The 25,405-nt window shown below is 44.8% G+C and overlaps 1 protein-coding gene across 4 annotated transcripts in view; it reads right to left on the reverse strand.

The window, feature by feature from the left end:
- TP63 (tumor protein p63) overlaps window positions 1–25,405 on the reverse strand; it is a 168,299-nt gene that overhangs the window by 22,862 nt on the left and 120,032 nt on the right. For 3 of the 4 annotated variants that reach the window (XM_033959373.1, XM_033959375.1, XM_033959376.1), the window contains exons 3-9: window positions 19,060–19,246; window positions 17,670–17,785; window positions 16,902–17,011; window positions 13,977–14,113; window positions 8,890–8,972; window positions 7,276–7,400; window positions 6,424–6,609 (exon numbers count right to left, since the gene is read on the reverse strand). In XM_033959373.1, the coding sequence (XP_033815264.1) occupies window positions 6,424–6,609; window positions 7,276–7,400; window positions 8,890–8,972; window positions 13,977–14,113; window positions 16,902–17,011; window positions 17,670–17,785; window positions 19,060–19,246 (944 nt within the window). The remainder of the gene's footprint in view (window positions 1–6,423; window positions 6,610–7,275; window positions 7,401–8,889; window positions 8,973–13,976; window positions 14,114–16,901; window positions 17,012–17,669; window positions 17,786–19,059; window positions 19,247–25,405) is intronic. The other variant, XM_033959374.1, reaches the window with a different exon arrangement.

The following is a 25,405-nucleotide window of genomic DNA, read 5'->3' on the forward strand; positions in this document are numbered from 1 at the left end:
TCATACTCAGGATGCATGCTTAGTGAGTTCACCAGTTAGTGAGCTACAGGCTGTATTCCCTGGCTAAGGACATGACTCCAATAAGTCCTAGTGCAACAGCCCAACTGAGGTCATTTCTGATTGACCTAGAAGCTTAAAGGAGCAGGAGAAAACCTGTGGGTCAAAAATGCATTTCAAAAAGTAAAATCTCTCAAAAATCCAGTGCCAGAATACACTCGGCATGCCACAATAGAGACTTAGCCGAGGTAATACAAAAGAAATGCTGAAGGAGGGTTCATTAATTTAATTAGATGGATCACAGCAGTGCTATATTGAACTTGGAAACAACAAAATACAGGATAGAGGCTGTCAGCTCGAGATTCCTCACCGTGCAAATAGGTATGAGAAAGAGAAACAGCAATTAGTGGAAAGCAGTGCTGTCAGCACAGAAACGAAGGGTGCAATTTACTTCGAGCCAGCCTTGGCTTACAAAAACACTCTAGGGGTCTGATCTTCAGAGACTTTTACTGTTCTCTTCTTCTGCAAACATCAACCAATGACCCTCTGAGGAAAAGGCTACCACAGTTTAATGAATTAGGTTACGGACGCGAGTGATCCGATTCTATATCTTGTGTGTGCAATTTTGCATGGAAGGTTCTGAGACTGAGGGAGATAGTGGAAACTCTGATGCATGGGGAAAATGCACAATTTAGAGGTTCTTTCCCTGTTTTCACCATGAAACTAAACGGGAAATGCTGTTGATATTTTCCTTATTATGCACATCCTTGGTGTGGGGAAGGTGTGTCCAGAGCGTTACAGTCCAGTAAGCCTCACTTCAGTCCCGGGCAAAATGGTAGAAGCGATTATAAAAAATAAAATGGTGGAACACGTAGACAAACATGATTTAATGAGACGGAGTCAGCATGGGTTCAGCCGGGGGAGATCTTGCCTCACCAATTTGCTTGACTTCTTTGAAGGTGTGCATAAACATGTGGATAAAGGTGAGCCGGTCGAAATAGTGTATCTAGATTTTCAGAAAGCTTTTGATAAAGTTCCTCACGAGAAGCTCCTGAGAAAATTAAAGTGTCATGAGATGGGAGGCAAAGTTCAGTTGTGGATTAGGAATTGGTTATCGGATAGAAAACAGAGGGTAGGGTTAAATGGTCATTTTTATCAGTGGAGGAGAGTCAACAGTGGAGTGCCACAGGGGTCTGCACTGGGACTGGTGCAATTTAACTTATTTATAAATGATCTGTGAGGTGATTAAATTTGCAGATGACATTAAACTGTTCAAAGTTGTTAAAACGCATGTGGATTGTGAAAAATTGCAGGTGGACCTTAGGAAATTAGATGACTGGGCATCCAAATGGCAGATGAAATTTAATGTGGGCAAATGCAAAGTGATGCACATTGGGAAGAATAACCTGAATCACAGTTACTGGATGCTAGGGTCCACCTTGGGGATTAGCACCCAAGAAAAGGATCTGGGTGTCATCGTAAAACGATGAAACCTTCCACCCAATGTGTGGTGGTGAACAAAAAAGCAAACAGGATGCTAGGAATTATTAAAAAGGGATGATTAACAAGACTAAGAATGTAATAATGCCCCTGTATTGCTCCGTGGTGCGACCTCATCTGGAGTAGTGCATCCATTTCTGGTCTCCTTATCTCAAGAAAGATATAGCGGCGCTAGAAAAGGTTCAAAGAAGAGTGACCAAGATGATAAAGGGGATGGAACTCCTTTCGTATGAGGAAAGACTAAAAAGGTTAGGGCTCGTCAGCTTGGAAAAGAGACGGCTGAGGGGAGATAGGATTGAAGTCTAGAAAATCCTGAGCGGAGTAGAACGGGTACAAGTGGATTGAATTTTCACCCCGTCAAAAATGACAAAGACTAGGGGACACTCGATGAAGTTACAGAGAAATACTTTTAAATCAATAGGAGGAATTTTCACTCAGAGAATAGTTAAGCTCTGGAACGCATTGCCAGAGGTTGTTATAAGAGTGGATAGCGTAGCTGGTTTTAAGAAAGGTTTGGACAAGTTCCTGGAGGAGTTTCTGTTATTGAGAAAGACATGGGGGAAACCACTGCTTGCCTTGAATTGGTAGCATGGAATGTTGCTACTCCTTGGATTTTGGCCAGGTATTAGTGACCTGGATTGGCCACCGTGAGATCAAGCTACTGGGCTTAATGGACCATTGGTCTGACCCAATAATGCTATTCTTATGTTCTTATGTTCTCTACCTGTCCCTTACCAAACAAAGTAGCTTCTGATTGGTGTAACTATGACTTTAGTACCAGGAAGAGGCAGTCGTAAAATGTGCCCAGCTGCCCTTTCCTGCCTTCAGTTGCATATAAATAAATTCATCTATCCTATTCAATCTACCATTAAGGTTTTGGGAATAATACTGGACCAGGGCTTGACTATGAAGAACCAGATGGACTCTTTGGTCAGAAAGGGTTTCTTTCCTCTTTGGAAGCTTCTGTCCGTTAGGGTGTATTTTGAGGTTTCATCATTTAGAGTTTTGGTAGTCTCTTATACTAAGCCAGCTTGATTACTGCAATATTGTCTATTTGGCAATTTCCCAGAAGAATATGCAACGATTGCGAATAGTACAAAATGCGGCGGTCAGGCTGAAGAAATACGATCACGTAACACCCTCCTATCGAGTACTTCATTGGCTGCCAATGGAGGCGCGGGTGAAGTTTAAGTTTGGTGGCTTCTGATTTAAGGCTTTGTTTGGTTTAGCTCCCAAATATATAATGGAGCTTTTCTCTTTTGCAACCAACAGACATAAGAGAAACTCAGATCTGAGAAACTCACATCCTCTTAGAGGATGTAAACTTAAAAAACATCATCAATATCTTTTTTCATATCAAGCAGCGTCATGGGGTCAGGATTTAAAACAATTGCTTTTGCTTATGGGGAATTTAGGAGACATCGAGAAACATATCTTTTTCGTAAAAATTTTATTATGCACTATTTTGATCATTTTAGTGTCTGTAATTATTGGCTTTTAACTTTTTTAGTTCTATTCAACTTTTTATATTTTTTTAAACTATTGTAAACAGCATAGAACTTTATGGCCTTGCGGTATATAAACTGATTATTATTATTATATCAGCTGAAAAACCGTATTCGCAGTTTTTCAAAATTTGTGGGCATTCCTGGAATGGAACCCCCGCAAATTTCAGGGGAGTACTGTACTTCAGAATGGTGTTTTAAAAATGATAGGACAATGTGGGAAGAAAATTAAGCTGAATTCCTTGCAAAGGCTGTTTGTACTCTCTTTGTTTTATGACAGGGCTTCCTATACCCTCCCTCCTTAGAGCTGAGGCCAGATGATTTCTCCTGAAGGCCCAGCTGGTATACGAAAGGAGAGAGGAGTGGGGAGCCTACTCCAGTGTTTCTCAACTCAGTCCTGGAGTACCTCCTTGCCAGACAGGTTTTCAGGATATCCACAATGAATATGCATGAGAGAAATTTGCATATAACGGAGGTGACAAGCATGAAAAGCTGTCTCCTTCATTAGGGATATCCTGAAAACCCAACTGACTGGTGGTTCCCAGGACAGGTTTGAAAACCACTGCTTTACAGGGGCAAGGGACAGAAATTGACTGACAAAAGTGGAAAAATGGAGACAAACATCTTGAGAAAGAGCAGCTGATCTCTAATCAGAAAATAATAGGTCTACATTGAAGGAACTAAGGCCAGTACTGGGCAGGCTTGCACGGTCTGTGTCCCGTATGTAGACATTCAGTTGAGGATGGGCTGGGGAGGGCTTCGATGGAGATTCCAGTAGATGGAACCGAAGCACACTACCAGGCAGGGCTCTGGGTTCTGGCCCAGAAATATCCCTCCAAAAAAGGAGCATTTAAACTAAATAATTAATTTATGGAGCATGTATAGTTGGGCAGACTGGATGGACCACTCGGGTTTGGTGTCAGGTCAAAAGCGCGCCGGGACAAAGGCGCGCCCAGACAATTGAGCACAGTGCAGAGGCGCGCGCCGCTCTAAATTACTGTTTTTAGGGCTCCGACAGGGGTGTGTGTGGGGGGGAACCCCCCCACTTTACTTAATAGACATCGCGCCGCGTTGTGGGGGCATTGTGGGGGGTGGGGGGGTTGTAACCCCCCACATTTTACTGGAAACTTAACTTTTTCCCTGTTTTTAGGGAAAAAGTTCAGTTTACAGTAAAATGTGGAGGGTTACAACCCCCCAAACCCCCCATAACGCCGGCGCGATGTCTATTAAGTAAACTGGGGGGGTTCCCCAACAAAACCCCCCATCGGAGCCCCTAAAACCTGTAATTTTGCGCGGCGCACACCTCCGCGCTGCGCTCAATTGTCGGCGCGTGCTTTTGTCTTTCGCGCCGTTGTCTATGAACCCTCGGGTCTTTATCTGCCGTCATTTACTATGTTACTATGTCTGAAACATCCTAATTTTCCTCCAGGCTTCTTGAGCCACTCTTGGACAGCTGCAACCAGCCCAAGGGCGGTATTAGATATGACCACATCGTGAAACAGTCATGAACACTAGAATCATATGCTACATGCTATGGTGGCACACTCTAGCATGGGCTGAATCCCACAACCTCTGAAGCCATTAAGGTCTTGAGCTATTCAGGACTATAGCAATTTTCTCCGAATACCACCTGATGATTTGAACTCAAGGCATCTTAAGCTCTAATGACACACCTGGAACCGCCGATTACCGTATTTTCACACAGATAACGCGCACCCGTGTAAAACGCGCACACGGGTATAGCGCGCAGAAACCACGATTTTATGTACAAAAACTTTTGTATACCGCGCTCACGGGTATACCGCGCATGCAGCCCGACTGTCCTTTCGCCCGCCCCGACTCTCCTCTGGCCACCCCGACTCTCCTTTCGCCCTCCCTGACTCTCCGTGCGCTGTCCCGACTATCCGTTCACCCTCCCTGACTTTCCGTGCACTGCCCCGCCTCTCCGTGCGCTGTCCCGACTCTCCATTCACCCTCCCTGACTTTCCGTGCACTGCCCCGACTCTCCGTGCGCTGTCCCGACTCTCCGTTCACCCTCCCTGGTCGGGTTGGGCCCATGTGCCTCAGGCCGCGCCCCCAGGTGGGACCTAAGGCTCCAGGGCCTATTCTGATTGGCCCACGCGCCTTAGGCCCCACCAGTAGGCGGAGCTTTGGGACGGATGGGCCAATCCGGCCTCATTCCGTCGGCTGCCTGCCGGACAGGTGGGTTTGGCTCCCGTCTGTCCGGCCAACTACCAAAGGTACGGGGAAGGGGGGTGGGGGTGTCGTGGGGGTCGGCCAGGGGGGTCGCGGGTCGGCTGGGGGGGGCGGTCGGAGGTTCTTGGGGGGGGCGGTCGTTGGAGGGAGGGGGGTTTGCGTCGAGGGCAGGAGGGCCTGGGATCCCTCCTGCCCATAATGTAGTGCGGGGTGGGGGTAGGGGGTCGCCGTGGCCAGGAGGGTTTGGGCTCCCTCCTGGCCCGATATTGTCGGGGAGTTGGGGAGTCGGCCGGGCAAGAGGGCTTGGGCTCCCTCTTTCTCCGATCGTGGATGCGGGTGCGGGTGGGAGCGCGTGCGAGCGGTCGTTCGGGGTGGGGGTGCGAGTGGTCCTGCTGGGGGGGGTGAATCGGGCGTCGGGCGGGGTGGGAACTATTAAAAAAAAAATTTGTATACCGCGCTCACGCGTATAACGCGCGAGGGGTATGCGCGGTAGGTAAAAACGCGTATAACGCGTGCGTTATATGCGTGAAAATACGGTACTGCTGAAAAATGACCCACCCAGTCCAAAATTAAATTGCACACAGACCATCACAATCATTTCCTTTCTAACGTGGCTCAATGCACCAGCCCAGTTGCTCCCATACCTCCTCCATCGCATGCAGATCTTTCTCATGAATATTCATTGTGGATATCCTGGAAACCTGACTGGCTCGGAAGCCCCCCAGGACAGGTTTGGGAACCACTGGACTAGTCGCATGGAGATGGGGTTCATGACACATCACCTTGGCCTCCCAAAGTCAGTTGGTCAGAACATAGGGGTCCTTTTACTAAGGCGTGCTAAAACGGCTACCTCACCTTAGCAAAAGGACTACATGAGAAATTTCCAGTCAAAACATACACAAGCCTCAAATCGCTACCTGTTCTGACGTTACAGGCATTAATGAAAAACATTCAAGGGACCTCATTTTTAGGAAAAAAAAAAATATTTTTTCTCATAGACATAAGATAGAAGAAACCCTCTGGTCAAATCTAGTTCTAAATATTCTGTACATTGCACATTTTTGTTTGTCAAGCTCCTTAGCAAATTAACCTTTTCATCGTTAACGGGAATCTGCTGAATGCATACAACCTACGACTTTAAGATATGTCGTGCTCCCCCCTCCCCCCATCATGGCGCAGTCTTTATTTGTCCAACATAAATGAAAAGACATTATTGAAAGTATACCGTTCATTTAGGTAATTCTCAGCTCTGACATCTTGCTCTATTGGAGACTGCTTTAGATGCAGAGACTGTTCCACGTAGGGCGAGTTGGCGCTGGTCTGGGTTCTTTTTTGCCACTGCTGTATAGAGAAGGTGTCGTTCCTCATTGTATTTCGTGGCCCAGTCATGGTGCTCTGTAGGCTTCTGTCCCTGGGCAATTTAATGTTATTTATTAAAGGCTTTTGACCCAACCTCATGAAAAGCCTCCCAATCCTTCCATCCCCATTCCTGCCCTGATCTCACCCGTCAAATCCGTAATGGGATGTTTTTTCTAGCTGATCTACAACGGAAGGCATAAGACTCCGTCATCAGGTTTCAAAGAGAGCCAATCGTCTGCCTGATAAACTTAAGGAGCCTTCGGACTTGTCTAATCTAAGAATTTATGTTTTCAAGTGGCCAGACGTTTAACCTTTTTTTTTTTTTTTTAAATATAAATAAATACTGCATTTCTTTTCTCCACAATCAAAAAGAGCACGTGGAAATAGGTTTGCAAGATTTCGCCTACTTTCCTACCCCCTTCCTATACTAACGCGCAGTGCGGGTTTTGGGCCCTCTTTTACAAAGGCGCGCTAAGCGGATTTAGCGTGTGCTAACCGCTAACGCGTCCGTACGATAACATGCACGTGTAAGCGTTTAGCGCACGCTAAAAAAAGCTTAGCGCACCTTTGTAAAAGAGGGGGTTGGCGCCGGTAACTGCTCCGGCGCTCATAGGGCTTCTACGAGCGTCGGAGCAGTTGCCGCCGCTGCCGGCGTTCTCGCATTCTTTCGCCTTCTCTCACACACGCATGCACACAAGCGGCCGAGGCTGGTGCTCACTGTTTCTGAAGCAGGTGCTGTTGCTGCTGTCTGTAAGTGTCGATGGTGTGTTGCGGGAGGTACTGCATTAACTCCAAAGACTCTTTGATCTTCAGGAGCATTTCGTAGATCTCTCGTCCTTTCACCTGTAAAAGCACAACGGGAAGGGGCAAGAGAGACGCGATCAAAAGATGGCATCTAAAATCCCACAAGGGTGAATCTCTCCAGAAATCCCAACAAATAAATACATTTTTTCTTCACTTCTCCTTTTACAAAGCTGCGATAGCGTTTTTAGCGCGCGCAGAATTTTAGCGTGTGCTAAACTCACACTACGCGGCTAAAACTAAAGCCAGCTCAATGCTGGCGTTAAAACCGCTAGCGCAGCTTTGTAAAAGGAGCCCTAAGAGTTATTATACAATTTAAAGTACTTGTGATCCCTCATGACATATTTAGCTGCTGTTAGAATGTCGGCTCTCCCTCTGATGTCACTTCCTGTGGAGGAGCTTGTTGAAGTTGTTACTCGTGGCATGAGGTATGGGGGAAGGAAAGGGGGCCACATGTGGCGAGAAGAGGAGTGGGAAGAGGTAGGGGCAGAGAGGAGGCGGGGTGCTAGCATCCCCACCAACATGGATCCCGGGGTGGACTGCCCCCCCTTTACTATGCCACTGTTAATGACCACACATTAATTTCAAAATTTGCGCATGGTCATTAGTGCATGAGCCCTTGCCATCACCTATTGCACCCAGTCCCACGAGAACTGACGGCAGCCATTCAGAGGGCAGTGCGGGGCCAGGCTGGAGCGCGAAAAGCTCGCTCCTACTTTGTGCATTGCTGGCCGCAAGATATGATGAGGCAACTGTCCAGCGAGGGAGGGGCAGGAGCATGGAAAGCTTGCTCCTGCCGATGCACCACTGAACCACCAGAATTTAAAAAGGTACTGGGGGGGCAGGTGTAAAAAATTGTTAGTTGGCTGGGACGGATCCCTCCTGTCCCAGTCTACCACTAGACTACCAGATGGGGGACAGGGGACAGAGCCTGGCAGGGAAAGGGGCTGCCTGCATAGCCTGGTAGGGCAGGGAGGGAAGGGGGCTTGGTTCAGAGCCTGGCAGGGAAGGGAGCTGGGTACAGAGCCTGGCATGGAGGGGGGCAGGGTGCAGAACCTGGCAAGGAGTGAGGTGGGCTGAGTCAAGCTCCATTGGGAGAGGACCCAGTATATAAACTGAAGAAAAAAAAATGTTTTTTTCTTGGTTTTCCTCCTCTAAACCTAGGTGCATCTTATGGTCAGGTGCATCTTATAGTGCAAAAAATATGGTAGATTAAAGTGCTTTAGAATGACTGTACAAAGAAATGTTTCTTCCTGTTTTCCTTTTGTTATACACACAGCTCATGAATAAAGTTTCCCTCAGAAGACTCAAGCACATGTGCTTTTCCCCGTAACAAACCTAGACAGTTCTGATAGGAGGTTCTGGCTTACATAAATAGGGCACCGGGGTGCAGTCTGAGACCCCTTAAGCTTTACAAGGAGAGATGGGGATAGGCTCCCCTCTAAGCAGCATGGGCTGCCCCTCTCGACCCCCCCAAGCTTTTACGTCAGATCCTGATAACACAGAAGCTACAGATGGAAGCCAAGCTTACAGGTAGGTAAAGCACTTCGTCATCCGGGGAGCGCCGTTTCTTGATTGATGTCATCTGTATGCCGTGGGTAGTCTGCCGGAATGCTGCGGCAAAAGAATAGGCAGAGTTACAATGTCTCAAAGTTTCATTTACAGTATAAGATTTAGAATCTTGAGAAACAGGACAATTCCAAAGTCACAGGAAACAATGGGGTGAAATGCTTTCACGCCCGATGTAAAGATATATTACAAATAGTGGAATATAATGCCACCTTATATAGATCATTAGATGTGGGGCCAAAGGTACTAAGATTTTTCCCTTGCTCTATGCCTATAGGCGGGAAAAAAAAACCCTGTAGAAAATGTGGCACAGTGGATGGGTCACAAATACTTTCGGGATATTCACAGGGCAAAATTTTTCAGTTTGTTTAACATTTTCTACTTGATTTTTGGGCATTTGTACGGTTCATTTCACATAAATTTTTTAAGCTAAAACTTTTTAACACATACTATTTAACTTAAAGTGTATTAATTTGTGGGTTAAAGTTCATTTAATTGACTTAGGGCTCCTTTTACTAAGCTTCAAAATGCCTCTGTGGTAAGTCTGAAATCCGCATATGCTAATTACATGCAACAAGAATATTTTTATATTTGCATGCAGGGGAGGAGAGTGGGCATTTCTGTGCTAATTGGTTACCACACTACCTGATTAGAACATAAGAGCTGCCATACTGGGACAGACCGAAGGTCCATCAAGTCCAGCATCCGGTTTCCAACAGTGGCCAAACCAGGTCCCAAGTACCTGGCAGAAACCCAAAGAGTAGCAACATTCCGGAGCTGAGATTGTGAAGTCATAATGCCTCATTCCACCAATGCCTAAGAGCCAACCTCAGCAGTGATGTCACAATGGCAGAAACCCAAAGAGTAGCAACATTCCAGAGCTGAGATTGTGATGTCATAATGCCTCATTTCACCAATGCCTAAGAGCCAACCTCATCAGTGATGTCACAATGGCTTGGTTCACATAAGAACTGCCATACTGGGACAGACCGAAGGTCCATCTAGTCCAGTATCCTGTTTCCAACAGTGGCCAAACCAGGTCCCAAGTACCTGGCAGAAACCCAAAGAGTAGCAACATTCCGGAGCTGAGATTGTGAAGTCATAATGCTTCATTCCACCAATGCCTAAGAGCCAACCTCAGCAGTGATGTCACAATGGCAGAAACCCAAAGAGTAGCAACATTCCGGAGCTGAGATTGTGATGTCATAATGCCTCATTTCACCAATGCCTAAGAGCCAACCTCATCAGTGATGTCACAATGGCTTGGTTCACATAAGAACTGCCATACTGGGACAGACCGAAGGTCCATCTAGTCCAGTATCCTGTTTCCAACAGTGGCCAACCCAGGTCCCAAGTACCTGGCAAGATCACAAGTAGTAAAACAGATTTTATGCTGCTTCTCCTAGGGGTGAGTAGTGGATTTCCCCAAGCCATCTCAATAATGGACTTCTTTTTTAGGAAATTATCCAAATCTTTTTAAAACCCCGCTAAGCAAACTGATTTCACCACATTCTCCGGCAACAAATTCCAGAATTTAATTACACGTTGTGCGAAGAACTATTTTCTCCCGTCTGTTTTAAATCTACTACTAAGTAGCTTCATCGCCTGCCCCCAAATCCTAGTATTGTTGGAAAGAGTGAACAAGCGATTCACACCTGCCCTTTCCACTTCACTCAGTATTTTATAGACCTCTGTCGTATCCCTGCTGGCATTTTTTTATTTTTTTTTTAAATAACCCACATGCTAATACTAAACTAAACCTTAGGGTTTGTATACCGCACCATCTCCGCAAGCGCAGAGCTCGGCACGGTTTACAGAGGTTCAGAGGAAAGGAACTACAAAGGGATATAGGAGAGGGACTGAGAAGATAGCGAGGGAACAGGGTACTAGAGAACGGGAGGAGATTAGATTTTTGAAAAGAGCCAAGTTTTCAAGTGTTTGCGGAAGGATTGGAGGGAGCTAGAATTTCTGAGTGGGAATGAGAGGTTGTTCCAGAGTTCTGTGGTTCTAAAGGGGAGGGATGTTCCAAGTTTTCCTGTGCGGGATATACCTTTTGTAGATGGGAAAGATAGTTTTAGTTTTTGGGAGGATCTAGTGGAGAGTGGGTTTGAGGAATTCCAGAAGAGTGGGATAAAGGCTATGCAGGCACATTTATAGAGGACTCTGGAGTATACTGGGAGCCAGTGAAGCTTGGAGAGGAGTGGGGAGATGTGATCGAACTTGCCTTTTGCGAAAATAAGCTTGGCCGCGGCGTTCTGAATTAGCTGAAATCTATGGAGGTTTTTCTTAATTAGGCTTATATAGATGGAGTTGCAGTAGTCCAGTTTAGAGAGGATGGTGGATTGAACGAGGATGGCGAAATGAGAATGATGAAAGCAGGATCTTACTTTCCTCAACATATGGAGGCTAAAGAAGCATTTTTTTACCAGGGAGTTTAGGTGATCATTGAAGGAGAGAGATGCCTAGGACTTTGCTTGAAAACTCAAGCTGAAGAGTGGGGCCGGAAGGTAGTGGGATGGAGGTGGGTAAATGATCTGAAATTGGGCCGAGCCAAAGTAGTTTTGTTTTGGACTCATTCAGTTTCATTTGTACAGATTGGGCCCAGGATTGGAGGTTCGTAATACATGTGGATATGTTCTCAGCGAGGTTAGAGAGGTTCGAGTCGGTCTCGAGGAGGATGAGGATGTCGTCAGCATAGGAGTAGAGAGTTTCTAGGGGGGATAGATGAAGGAGTTTCAGAGAGGACATGTAGATATTGAAAAGGATAGGGGAGAGGGGTGAGCCTTGCGGGACTCCACATTTCGGCTTCCAGGGGGGGGGGGGGTAAGGTACCGTTTGTGTTAACGATGTAGGAGCGGAAGCGTAGGAATTTCGAGAACCAATCTAGGACTGTGGAGCTTATGCCTATTTCGGAGAGTTGGAAGATTAGGATGTCGTGGTGGACGACATCGAAGGCTGCGGAGAGGTCGAATTGAAGAAGAACAGCAAATTTGTTGCGAGAGTGGAGTTGTTGCACCTTAGAGATTAGAGAGGCTAAGAGGGATTCAGTGCTGATGTTGGGTCTGAAGCCAAATTGGTGGGGTAGGAGGATAGAGAATCTTTCTAGGTAGGATGAGAGTTGGGTGGATATGATGGATTCTAATAACTTGGTTAGGAGAGGGATATTTGCTATAGGACGGTAATTTAATGGAATGGAGGGATCAAGGTCGGCCTTTTTCAGTAGAGGGGACAATGAAATGTGTCCCATGTCGGGGGAAAAAAGGCCCGATGTTAGGGCAGAGTTTATGAGTTCGGTGAGGGAAGCGATGGCCTGTGTAGGGATATTCTCGAATAGATAGGAGGGGAAAAGATCCAAAGTGCACTTGCAAGTTTTTAGTTTGAGGCAGAGTTTGGAGACTTGTGGTTCGGAGACAAGATCGAAGGCGGTCCAGGATCTGTCGGCAGGAATGGGGGTGGATACAGGTAGGGTAGGGTTGAGGTCAATAGAGGTCAGGGAATTGTAGGAGACTGTGGGAGGGAAGGAGCATCTTAGGGTGGTAACCTTTTCGTTAAAGAAATTTGCAAGGGCATCGGCTGATAGAGATGGTGGGAGCAAAGATGGGTCTTTTTTTGTAGTTAGGGAGCGCCAGATGTTGAACAGCGCACTGATCTGGTTGTTGGATCTAGAGATCTTGTCTCCGAAGAAGTTTTTCCTGGCTTTTTTTAATGGCATCATTGATGCATGGACATTAATGCACAAAAAAAAAAGAAAACTCAAACCGTAGTAAAAATGGCCTTAGCACGGGGGAAAATCTCGCAGCTTAGTAAAAGACCCCCTTAGAACGGACTGGATTTTTTTAATGGCGCACTAACAAATGGACATCCCCAAAATACAGAAAATATTTTGCCTTACCTGTGTAAAAGCAAAACATTTCGAAATATCTCAGAATAAAGGGCTCCTTTCATAAAGGTGCGCTATGGGTTTTACCGCACACACCGGATTAGCGCGCGCTACAGCCAAAAATCTACCGCCTGCTCAAAAGGAGGCGGTAGCGGCCAGCGCACGCCATTCCACACGTTAAGGCCCCAGCGCGGCTTTGTAAAAGGAACCCAAAATGTTCTCTACTTTGTTATCATGGCACAAATATTAACCTTTTCCTATCGTAATAAATTTTTCGTCACGCTGGTTCCAGTCGTAATTATTTTAGCAAAGTTTTGTATTATTCGCGGTTATCATTTACGGCTATTGTAAACATAATGTAAATAAGTCCTAAGTCTGTAAATTCAAATATTTTGTGTTCCTGGCTCTTTATTATTCTAGTAGAGAAAAATATCAACCCAAGTGATCAATATAACACCTCTTGTGATTAAATCACTCAATCAGAACAGTGCATATTTACTACCAGTTACTTATCCAAATTCAGGAAAAAGCCTGGTTTTCAGGATTTCCCCAATGAATATGCATGAGATCTATGTGCATGCACTGCTTTCGATGCATATTCATTGGGGAAATCCTGAAAACCTGCCTGGATTCGGCCCTCAAGGAGCGACTTTGGGGACCCCTGCTCAGTGGGATTCGGGGCCATTAGCGTAGCGCAGCCGCTAGCGTGGCACTGTAAAGAGGCCATATGTGTGAGCGAGATTGGTAACAGCAAGAGAATAATGTGAGAAAACCCAAATGTTTGTTCCAAGTTATCTATAATATAAAACAATAATGTATTTTATGACTATATTTATTTTTATTTTTTATGATTGTTCATTAAAGACTTGGCATCTTGTACCTCATCACGGCACTTTTTGCCTTTCATGATGTCCACGGACACCAGAATATTGTCAAATCTGAGATTTTGGGGGGACCTGGATATAAGACCGCTCCTCACCCTTTCCCTCTACAATCTTTTCCTCCATTGAAGTTTTAGGAGGTTAAGCTTCTAGGAGTGCCTCGGACTCCCTCTCTATCCTGGGCAGCCCTAGTGGTGCCTTTTGGGTGAATGCATCAGCTGGCACAGCCCCTCTGAGTTTGAGGGGGTGTTCTTACTGTCACCTGCTCAGCTGTGCCCCCTTACTTACGGCGCTTCATACCGTCGCCACTCTTTGTGTTGTCCGATACTTGTTGCTTCCTTATGCTATCCTCGTCCGCTTTGCGATCTCTGCCTGGACACGCACAGATACGCGCCTCAAAGCAGCGACGGCCCAAAACTTGCCCGCTAAATGCAAAAAAGAAAAAGAGGCATAAAACAGAAGAACTATCTTCAGGCGCTGTATGCGCATACGTGAAAGTCAGCGTACGCGCTCTCTGTCTATATAATTGGAAACATAGTCTCCCCCTTTTACAAACCCGCGATGGTGATTTTTAGCGCAGGCTGGCACACTGAATGCTCTGAACTGTCCCCGACACTCATGTTTCTATGAGCATCGGGAACCGCGCAGAGCATTCAGCACACCAGCCTGCGCTAAAAGCCACTATTGCGGGTTTGTAAAAGGAGGGGTTGGGGGTCATATGCATTATGGATAATAATGGATCATTTGGATCCTATGCATTATGGTTCAAACTTGCTCGCCTCCTAAGCTCTGTCAGGCCAAAGACCAGTTCTTGTCTGACTAAAAAATGCCGGTCAATAGGATATTATAAACCGCAGGATTTGACGGCATCATGTGTGTGTCTGATCCATTTTCAGTTCTTTCTTCCTTGCTTTTCATTCCAACCCTGTTCAATTCCCATTCCTCCACCCCCCCCACCCCCACCCCAAACTATTCACTCAATCCTCAAGCTGGGTTTTACTAAACAACACTAGAGGTTTTTAGCGCGGGCTGACGAGGTGAATGCCCTGACGCTCATTGGAATGTCAGAGCATTTACCTCGCCGCCCCGCGCTAAAAGCCTCTAGTGCCGCTTTAGTAAAAGGAGCCTTTAGGCTTTTCTCAGCCCATTTTGTCTCGGTCATTTCTCCCGTTGTCCATTAAATCCACCCTGCCCACAGTCTTCTCCCTTCAAAGCCTCAATAATCATCCTCCATGACTCCTCAGTAACCCTTCATTGACCTCAGTCATCCCTCTTCAACTCAGTTTCACCTTCAGTCTTAATTTTATCTCCAACCCCCCAGTTTCAATCTTTTGCCTATGCCAGCTTGCCGTTCACATCAGCAGAAGGGGTTGATAGCACTCCAGTCTCAATTCCATCCACAGACACAAAGCAAAAATTACAGCCTATGAAGTCCATATTGCCTAGCCAGTCTGTCTATCTATACCAGTGTTTCTCAGCTCAGTCCTGGAGTCCCCCCTTGCCAGTCAGGTTTACAGGATACCCACAATGAATGTGCATGAAATAAATTTGCATATAATAGAGGCAGCGTATGCAAATCAAGTTTATGCATATTTATTGTGGATATTCTAAAATCCTGACTGGCAAAGGGGGACTCCAGGACCGAACTGAGAAACACTGACCTGTACCATCTATCTCTCTCCCTTAGAGATCCTGAGATTTGTCCCACACTTTCTTGAATTTATTTAGTCTTTGACTCTACCCCTTCCACCAGCAGGCTATTTCACACATCCACCAGCCTTTCCAAAAAGATTGGTTTTCTCTAGATCAGGGGTGTCAAAGTCAGGTTTTCAGGATTTCCCCAATGAATATGCAGGAGATCTATTTGCATGCACTGCTTTCATTGTATGCTAATAGATCTCATGCATATTCATTGGGGAAATCCTGAAAACCCGACTGGATTGCGGCCCTCGAGGAGGGACTTTGACACCCCTGCTCTAGATTATTCCTTTCACCTTCATCCTATGCCCCATCATTCCAGAGCTTCCTTTACATTGGCAGACACTCACTTCCTGCATTTACGCTATAGAGGTATTTAAATATCTATACAAAGCCTCTCTTCTCCCGTCATTTTTTCAAAGTATACTTATTGAGATTTATAAATCTGCCCCCATATGTTTCCTTATGACCATTTTAGTAGCCGTCCTCTGGACCATCTCCAACCTGTTCATATCTTTTTGAAGGTGTGATCTCCAGAATTGTACACAGAAATCTAATGGGGGTCTCACCAGAGCCTTGTACAGTGGCACTGTCACCTCTATGTTCTCTCCCTATCCACCCAAGCTTCATTCTAGCTTTTGCCGTGGCTTTAAATCTCTCTCTCAGTCTCAACAGTCCTCCCTTCTTTAGTTTTCTTGTTTGAATGTGTGCATGTGAGAAGCTGCATTCATACCTCAATGAGAAACAAAACATGGCTTTGTGTCTCTGACTGGCATTGTCTGTATCATAGATCGACAAGAGTTGTGTACAATTCTGGATGCCGCGCCTTCAAAAAGATATAAAAAGGATGGAGTCGGTCCCGAGGAAGGCTACTAAAATGGTGTATTTTCTTCGTGATAAGACATATGGGGACAGACTTAAAGATCTCAATCTGTATACTTTGGAGGAAAGGCAGGAAAGGGGAGATATGATAGAGATGTTTAAATACCTACGTGGCATAAATGAAAGAGTCGAGTCTCTTTCATTTGAAAGGAAACTCTGCAATGAGAGAGCACAGGATGAAGTTAAGAAGTGATAGGCTCCAGAGTAATCTGAGGAAATACTTTTTTTACAGCAAGGGTGGTAGATGCATGGAACAGTCTCATGGAAGAAGTGGTGGAGACAGAGACTGTGTCTGAATTAAAAAGAGCCTGGGATAGACACGTGGGATCTCTCAGAGAGAGGAAGAGATAATGGTTACTGAGGATGGGCAGACTAGATGGGCCATTTAGCCTTTATCTGCCATCATGTTTCTGTGTTTCTATGTTTCTATGTTTCTTTGACGAAGATGTAATCAAGTCTTGTTGTTATACAGACACCTTCAACCTTGCAGTACTTGAGTCTGGCATTGCTTACCCCAGTAGACGCCATAATAAATCCGGCCAAGGTTGGGTCTTTTAGGAACCCCCCACAGAAACATTTTCAAAGGCTAGAGCAGGAGCAAGATCAAAAACCCACAGACAAAGGATCACTTACTCTCTTGTCTCCAGTGTTACAATGATCAGGATCGGCCTGCGATTCATCCCACCAACGCAACTGCTGTTGCACATAAAATTATAGAGTATAGTTGTAAATTCTGTGCCCACCTGGGGGAGGGGGGAAAGGACAAGAAGAGAAGCAGAACAAATGGTTAGAATCTGGGTAGAAACCATGACCAACAGATCATCTCAATCTCTTTTCAGGTTTACCATGGTTTGCCCTTGTTTATTTTCCACTAACACTGAAGACCACTTTTAGATACTCTCTCCAAAATTAGAGTCCACTGCTCCCTACTTACAAAAGAAAATCTGCTCTAATGTAAGGTAAGTAAATCATACCATGTAATTTTGATCTTCTGAGCCACAGGTCAAAAGTTTTCTAAATCTGTAAGTACACTTTAAGACCCATTCCAGTAGAGTACTGAATCTAAAATGTTAGGACTCAAATATTGAAGAAACAAAGAAATCGTGGAGAGTCGATGTCCAAGATGAAGGCTTAATTTAAACAAATAAAAAATCCACATAAAAATGTTTAGGGCCTGAACCTCTGGGAAACATATGGACCCAACACAGTCCATGTTTCGACAAAAATAGTCTTCTTCAGGGGTCCCTATGTGGTCCTAAATGTAGACATGTGGATTGAATAATGAACGTGGCGTCCCAATGCTACGGTGATGCACTCAATAATGAAAGTATTGTCGTCATTTTGTAGCTAGTGAACAAGGTAGCGTTTTAGTAGTGATGAGACGAATGGAAATTTGATTACCTGTGGGGGTTCATAGGGTACCAGTACACTCTGTCTTCCAGTGATGGGGTCCTCTACATACTGGGCATGACTGTTGCCTTCTACTCGTATTAAGTGACTTGGGGGAGCAATCTGTCCTGCAAGTCACAGAGAAGAACATGCCCACAGTCAGAGAGTAATAGACCAAGACCCTCCTCCCCATTAAAACACAAAGGTTAATATTCTTTCGGTCATTACAATCAACTCTAATCATGTCCCTTTGTTTTTTGGTAGAAGAGCTTACCTATCCTCGTTCTCCAAATAACAGTTTTGAATGCGAGGAGTATAAGGAACAGGATGTCTGTATCCAGCCCATTTAATTTTTTTTAAATATAGGAGTTGTTTAATTAAGGTAATTAGGATTTGGAGTTAACATGGATTTCATTACATTTAATTGCAAATCTAATGCTTTTCGTTGTTTCATGCAGGTCATGTGCTAATGTAGTCAATAGCACACGGTAATTGTTAGGATGTAACTCTGGATCATTTAGCGATTCCTATGTGGGAGAAGCTAAGTGTTCCAGTATTAACTCTGCTGTTATCCAGTTAGCACACATTAGAATGCATTAGCAACCAAACTGACCAGCAAGGCACTTGGACTTTTAACACTAGACCCAATTGGAGATTTCTCAGGTGCGGTCACGAGGAGGCTGCAGCATGAGAAATGCTTTCTCCCAGAAATATTCCCTAATACGCACGCTATCACAGAATGCCTTAACGCCATCTTGCAGTACCCCTTATAATGCACATTAAGGACTTAACGCTCTTTAGTAAACTTACCCCAAGGGATGGTCTTTGGGTTTTTAGTGAACTCCATTATATTACATCCCTAAACCATTTCCCCTGCACAATACCTAGATAAGTATTTTTTTTTCAGCAACCAAACTGACCAGCAAGTCATATGGGCTCTTTATCATTGGAGGAACCCTTTAAAGACCCAATTGGAGACTTCTCAGATGTGGCCATGGGGAGGCAGTGCAACTGTTTTACTCCCTCCTTTCCAAGAAATGCATTATTGGAAGATCTTATCTTTTATGCCAGGATATTGAGTCACGTTGTCATTTATCTAGGCCTCTAGATCTCATACAGTGGCTCCCAACCCAATTCCAACCAGTCTAGAATCTCAGCAATGAATATAGATTGTACAGATTTGTCAATATTGGATGCTTTGTATAAAAATCTATGTTATGGATATTGATTGCGGATATCTAGAAAGCTCTATTGGCTCGATGCATACTAAGCAATAAGTTGAGAACTCTACAACCATCACAACTTATCATTTTTAAAGTGCAGCCAGACTTACGCAACATTAGAACATGCAAGACGGTAAACCTTTCTACTAAAATTGGGAACAAAAGAACCTCTCTCATACCCTCGTTGAATTCCCGGCTGAGTTCATGGTTTGGACATCGTTTGACCACCTCGGTGACGTGTTCAGCTTTCTTGTACACTGGCATGGCCCGGATCACTGCGCCTTGCGGCGGCGGAGTCATCACTTTGATCTGAATAGGACATGTTTTGGCAATCTGGCAGTACAGCTTCTTCAAGTCTGTGGAGTACTGTATGGAAATAAAATAAAAAAATCTTGATTACAAATGTATTTTCCCTGGGGTTTCAGTGAGGGGACGGAAAGTGGATAGCATATAACATTGAAGCTAACTTTATTATACATTGAACGCATTGTGGACTCGGACATCTCTATAGGCTCCTTTTATGAAGGCGCCTCCTCTTGAACAGGCTGAGGTTTTTTGGCTAGTGCATACTATAGCCCTATGTTTCTTTGTTAATATGCAGTTGTTGGGATTTCCCTGTGGTTCATATTTCATATCCATTTTTTTTCCTTGACAAATCCAGGGAAAATCTAAAGAAAACCATTAAAATTCTAGCTTTTATTTATTTATTTACAACCTATTTTGAGGTGCCAAGTTATAGAACTACTTCCTTAAGGCTTGTGTCTGCTTTTTGCCATGAGCATGGGAGAATCACAACTGCTCTTGGGACCTCCATGAAAAAGCAACAGAATGGAGGAACAGCTGAGCTATTGCAAAAGGTCCAGGCAGAAAAAAACAAAAAGTTATATTGTGTTCAGTTTTGGAGACTCTATCTGGCAAAGGACACAAAGGGCTTGAAGTGGTACAGAGGAGGCGACGAAAATGATAGGAGGCTTACGCCAGAAAACGTATGAGGAGAGACTGGAAGCCCTGAATATGTATACCCTACAGGAAAGGAGGGACAGGGGAGATATGATTCAGACGTTCAAATACTTGAAAGGTAGCACAAAATCTTTTTCAGAGAAAGGAAAATGGTTGAGGGGTGGTAGACTCAAGAACAATGTAAGGAAATTCTTCTTTACGGAGAGGGTGGTGGATGCCTTGAATGTGCTCCCGAGAGAGGTGGTGGAGAGGGAAACGGTGATGGAGTTCAAAAAAAGCATGGGATGAACACAGAGGATCTCGAATCAGAAAATAATAGTAAATATTGAAGAACTAAGGCCAGTGCTGGCCAGACTTGCATGGTCTGTATATGGCCGTTTGGTGGCGGATGGGCTGGGGAGGGCTTCGATGGCTGGGATGGTGTAGATGGGCTGGACGGAGCTTTAACGGAGACTTCAGTAGTCGGAACCTAAGAACAGTACCGGGCAGAGCTTTGGATTCTTGCCCAGAAATAGCTAAGAAGAAGAAGAAAAAAAAAAACAACAAATTTTTAGATTGAATCAGGTTGGGCAGACTGGATAGACCATTCGGGTCTTTATCTGCCGTCATCTACTATGTTACTATATTGCAATGCTATTATGCAGATGAATATTCGAAGTTCAAATTTATGCACAGAAGAATATCCAGCACTTGCGCAGATGTGTGCTGATATGTGTTTTACTTTTTAAACACGGCTATACGTCCATTGGGCTCTCTCAGGTTGGCACAGAAGTTTTGCACAGTCCCTATTTGCATATAATTTGCTGAGAGCCTGATTCTGCCAATCACGCTTTGGTATCCTATTCAGAAATGTGTTTACGCTTCCAGACAGATGCCTCGCATCTGTCTGGCATCTACAGAGATGTGTACCCGTGCTTAAGCCCGCCCTAGGCCACTTCTGGGTGAAACCACACCCGCGCCCTGCCTCGGGCATGCTTAAGCATGGATATACGTCTCTGTAGATGTGCTACAGAGGCTTTCAATATAGGTGTCCTGCCTGGGACACTTTTTAAAAAAAACTGTGCATGCCAATTGGCTGCTAGATGGCGACAGGCCGCCTATCACCGCCTGCAATTGGGACCTTCATTTCAAGAATCAGACCCATAGTGCACCGGTGAGCAAAAATTTGCTATCAGTGTCCAACTCCAATGTAATCTTACTACATCATAATATAACATAAGCTAACAAACCATTTATATGCCGCAAAACCTCTCAGTCCAATGCAGTTGACAAATGTAAGAACTGAGTCAAATGTGCTGGGTGGAGAGGACTTACAAAATAGTTGAAGGATAGAGAGGTCAAAATTATATGGAACTGAAAGTATAAATATATAAATTGCATCTATACATTCTTCAAATACACTCAGAAAATGTGTGATACGACCAAGAGCCTAGACTCCTATAGCCAAATACACTGTCCCATCACAGTATAAGGCTTTAGTATAAAAATGCTGTGTGTAATAACAATAAAGATTTTCAGCGGCAAGAAAAATAAATTCACTTAACTTAAAGAGTTGTTACAGGTCCCGACATGGACCATGTTTCGAGGGTCTTTTTCAAGGAACCCAAGAAAAGAGAGGTTTTAGACTTCAAATGCCAAGGAAAAACATGTGATTCAGACGAGAGAAATTTTTCATATAAAGGAGGAACTCTTCCAAACTTACAATTTATGTATTTATACTTTCAGTTCCATATATATTGAGAAGTCTTATTTACAGTATTGTTAAATGCAAGAACTGTACACGCACGGGGAATTACATCTTTCAATTACAGAGTACTTATTTATAAAATTTGGCAAAGAAATGAGTTTTGAGCATTCGTCTAAAAGTTTGATACCAACAGAAATTAGATATCAATTTGCTAAAATTCTTGCCCCAGAGGCCGGTTTAGTAAGCTAATATTTTATTGAAAAAAATGCTTGTAAATACAGCCCTTTACTATTGGAAATGAAAAAAATGAAGGTTGGTTTTCTATCCATAAAGTTGAAATGATCCACAAGGTAAGTGGATATTAATCCATATAGGGACATTATGGAGACCTTTTATTAAGGCACCTGCTAAATGCTAAAATGCCCATAGAATATAATGCATGCCTTAGCATTTAGCGTGTGTTAATCTTGAGCCTTAATAAAAGGACCCCATAAGGTCTTAGAACAAATGCAACCCGTTTTTAAAAAGAATCCTTGCTTCAACTGGAAGCCAGGGCAAAACCTGATAGTATTTCATGACATGATCAGATTGAAAATCAATCGGAAAACAGTCGTGTACATGATACAGAGCGAGTGAGCGGTTACATATCTACGGAGAGAGAGATTAGCTAGAGATATTCAGGGCATTTATACGTCCAAGCTAACAGCCAGGACAGTGTGATATAGAAAAGCAGAGCCCTCACCCCTATAAAAGAAGGAAATTGTATTCACAGCCCTTTCTTACAATAATAAACCTGCTTCGTGAACATAATTGTATGTTTTTAGGCTATAAAAGAACTGTAGATATGGCGCAATCCGTTGATGCATTAGTGGGTCAGGGATTATAAGCAAAAGGTTTCAGATAGCCTGAGGGAACAGGAAATGTTGGCAAATAATGAGAGCATACACCCTGTATCACAAAAGTTATTTTATGATCTTTAGAAATCAATGTGGCATCTATGAGACACAGAAGCCAACACAGCAAAGTGAAAACCCGCAATCCACGCTCTTTCTGCTTTTGCTTTACGTTTCCCGTCATTACAGGCCACAATGTTCCTTCTGCCAAGGTCCCATAGAGCCTAAAGGGTTCTACGAAGTTGTATACACACAGTAGGGAGGGGGGGCAATAGACAGAGCTGGGGGGCTCCGCAGAGTTTCACAATAGATTATGATAGACTTAAAGAAGTCGAAAATATGGAGACAAAGCAGCGATTCTCAAACTTTTTCACGTTGGCAGAACCCCCAAAAATATACTGAACACCATGTTGGCCATGTGCAAACCAGCCCCCCTTCCCTTTCCCCGTACCTCAAGTTGTTCACCGCCATGAGCAACGACTTTAATGTGCTGCCCGCGACTGCTGATTTCACTTCTGGGTGCCGCGCATAAAAAGTGACATCAGAGGAAACATAAGAATTGCCGCTGCTGGGTCAGACCAGTGGCCAATTGTGTCCAGCAGTCCGCTCCCGTGGCAGCCCTTAGGTCAAAGACCAGTGCCCTAACTGAGACTACTAGCCTTACCTGCGTACGTTCTGGTTCAGCAGGAACTTGTCTAACTTTGTCTTGACTCCCTGGAGGGTGTTTTCTCCTATTTGACTCCCGGGAGGGTGTTTTCCCCTATTTGAATCCCTGGAGGGTGTTTTCCCCTATAACAGCCTCCGGAAGAGCATTCCAGTTTTCCACCACTCTCTGGGTGAAGAAGAACTTCCTTGTATGGGGGAAGGGGAAGGAATGGGGGCCCGTGTGTGGCAGGGAGGATTGGGGAAGGAGTGGAGGGGGGGGGGCACAGATGAGGATGGGGGAAGGGCACCACCGCCCCAGACGCCTCTTAACCTCTCTAGAATGAGCTTAATGGCAAAGGAAAAAAGTCCTATGGGCATTTCTAGAAGAGCGCCTCCTTTGAGGTATCCCAGTGCAGAGTAGGGAGCACTTATTCTATAACATCATAAGGTCACCTTGAACCCTTTATAGAATAACAGTGCAAACCTACATTGGTATAGCAAAAATAAGGCAGGAGATGTAAATGGGCTGCATATTTTGTACCTGGGGCAATGAAGGTTTAAGTGACTTGTCCAGAGCCACAAGGAGCCACAGTGGGAACTGAACTCACAACCTCAGGGTGCCGAGGCCATGCCTCCCCAATCCACCAATCAGAGTCAACCTCATCAATGATGTCACAATAGCTTGATTGTAAAGGGTAAAGGACTTGATATACTGCTTTTTCTGTGTGGTTACAATCGAACATAAGAATTGCCGCTACTGGGTCAGACCAGTGGCCCATCGTGTCCAGCAGTCCGCTCCCGCAGTAGCCCTTAGGTCAAAGACCAGTGCCCTAACTGCGTACATATTTCAGACAGATACTTATTTTGTACCTGGGGCAATGACTTGCCCAGAGTGACAAGGAGCTGCAGCGGGAATTGAACTCGCAACCTCAGGGTGTTGAGGCAAGCCGCTCTAACCACTAGGCCCCTGCCTTTTTGAAGAAATTCACCACGAATAAACTGAATTTACATAATAGGCCATTTACAATGCGCCAAGCACACATAATTGCAGGTACGCTTTGTATAGAACTGTCTTTTTAGTGGCACTGACAACCAGCCCAACCTCCGGCCATTCCAGATAGGTGACATCATTAGCATTGGGGATCATGAGTGATTTCGAGAATCACAGTCAACTGGCCACCTCAGATAGTCCAATGCACCAGCGGCCACCCAAGTCTAAACAATCACATCCTAAGTGAACCTTCTGGGGGGGGGGGGGGTGAACCCCACTGACATCTCCTAGGAGTCAGATGTGGTTCCAAATCCTTGGTATCTACCCAATTCCTGCAGACCCATGAGTGGACTGCGTAACTCTGCCTGAGTGGATATCACTAGATCTCATCAGAAAACTCTGTTTGCCAAAGGGGATTTAAGAGGTTGTGGTTAGCCTTGTAGAAAGCTTACAATGTAGTATGATCAGTCAGGTGAAAGGATTTTAAATTCCATCCTACCCACCCTCTGCGTGATGGAATTATCTCTATTCATATTCTGTTAGCTGGTCGGAACAAATAATCTAGGAAATACAGCCAAGAGAAGGTAGGCAATATTAAGTTACCGAAGACAAAGCATTCGAAATTCAACACATTCTTCATTTACCAAGTTTAGCAAATAAAGCTTTTCTTCGTCTCTTTGGGTCTCGTCCTAATGTCAGGCCTGAATAAGCAGTCTCCAGGCAAAGGGTGTGCAAGGCAACGGGAAGCTCAGCCGCTCGACTAATGCTAGGTTTGAAAGAAAGCATTCCAGTGAATCGGGGCCTGCTCGCACCACCTGCCCGCGCTGACATACAATACGGCAACCTTTCTGGCATCAGAGAGCAAGCAGACATGCCGGAAAACAGCAGCAGACACCTGCCCCATTTCATAACAAGCCCCTCCAAGGAAGAAGGCGAATCAACAAAGGCTGGGCCCTTTCACTCTTCATTTTCTTAACCTTTCCAATCCCAAACACAATGAAGCTTTTCTTCCTCTGGCCAAATCTTAGGCCGACTGATCTGTTTGTGCAGGAGATGTGGTTAGGAAGGGTTAGTGTAAAATCCCAGGCACACTCCAGCGTCACCAGAAGAAACCTAAGACTGCCACAGTTGCCACTTAGCAAAGGGCTTTGTTTTGAACAGAACCAAATCTCACATCAAGTGCCGCAGTCCCAGTTCCCATAAGCTGCGATTTTGGGCACAACTTCAGTTCAGTTCTGGCCTTTTTACAGTGACAGAGATAACCCAGAGAAACAAATAGTAGAAAGATGAAAAGATTATGGCATTTATTTTTTAAGCTTATGGATTAGAGAATGACACAGGGGACACAT

Source organism: Geotrypetes seraphini, chromosome 9, assembly GCF_902459505.1.
Source record: "Geotrypetes seraphini chromosome 9, aGeoSer1.1, whole genome shotgun sequence".
NCBI lineage: Eukaryota > Metazoa > Chordata > Amphibia > Gymnophiona > Dermophiidae > Geotrypetes > Geotrypetes seraphini.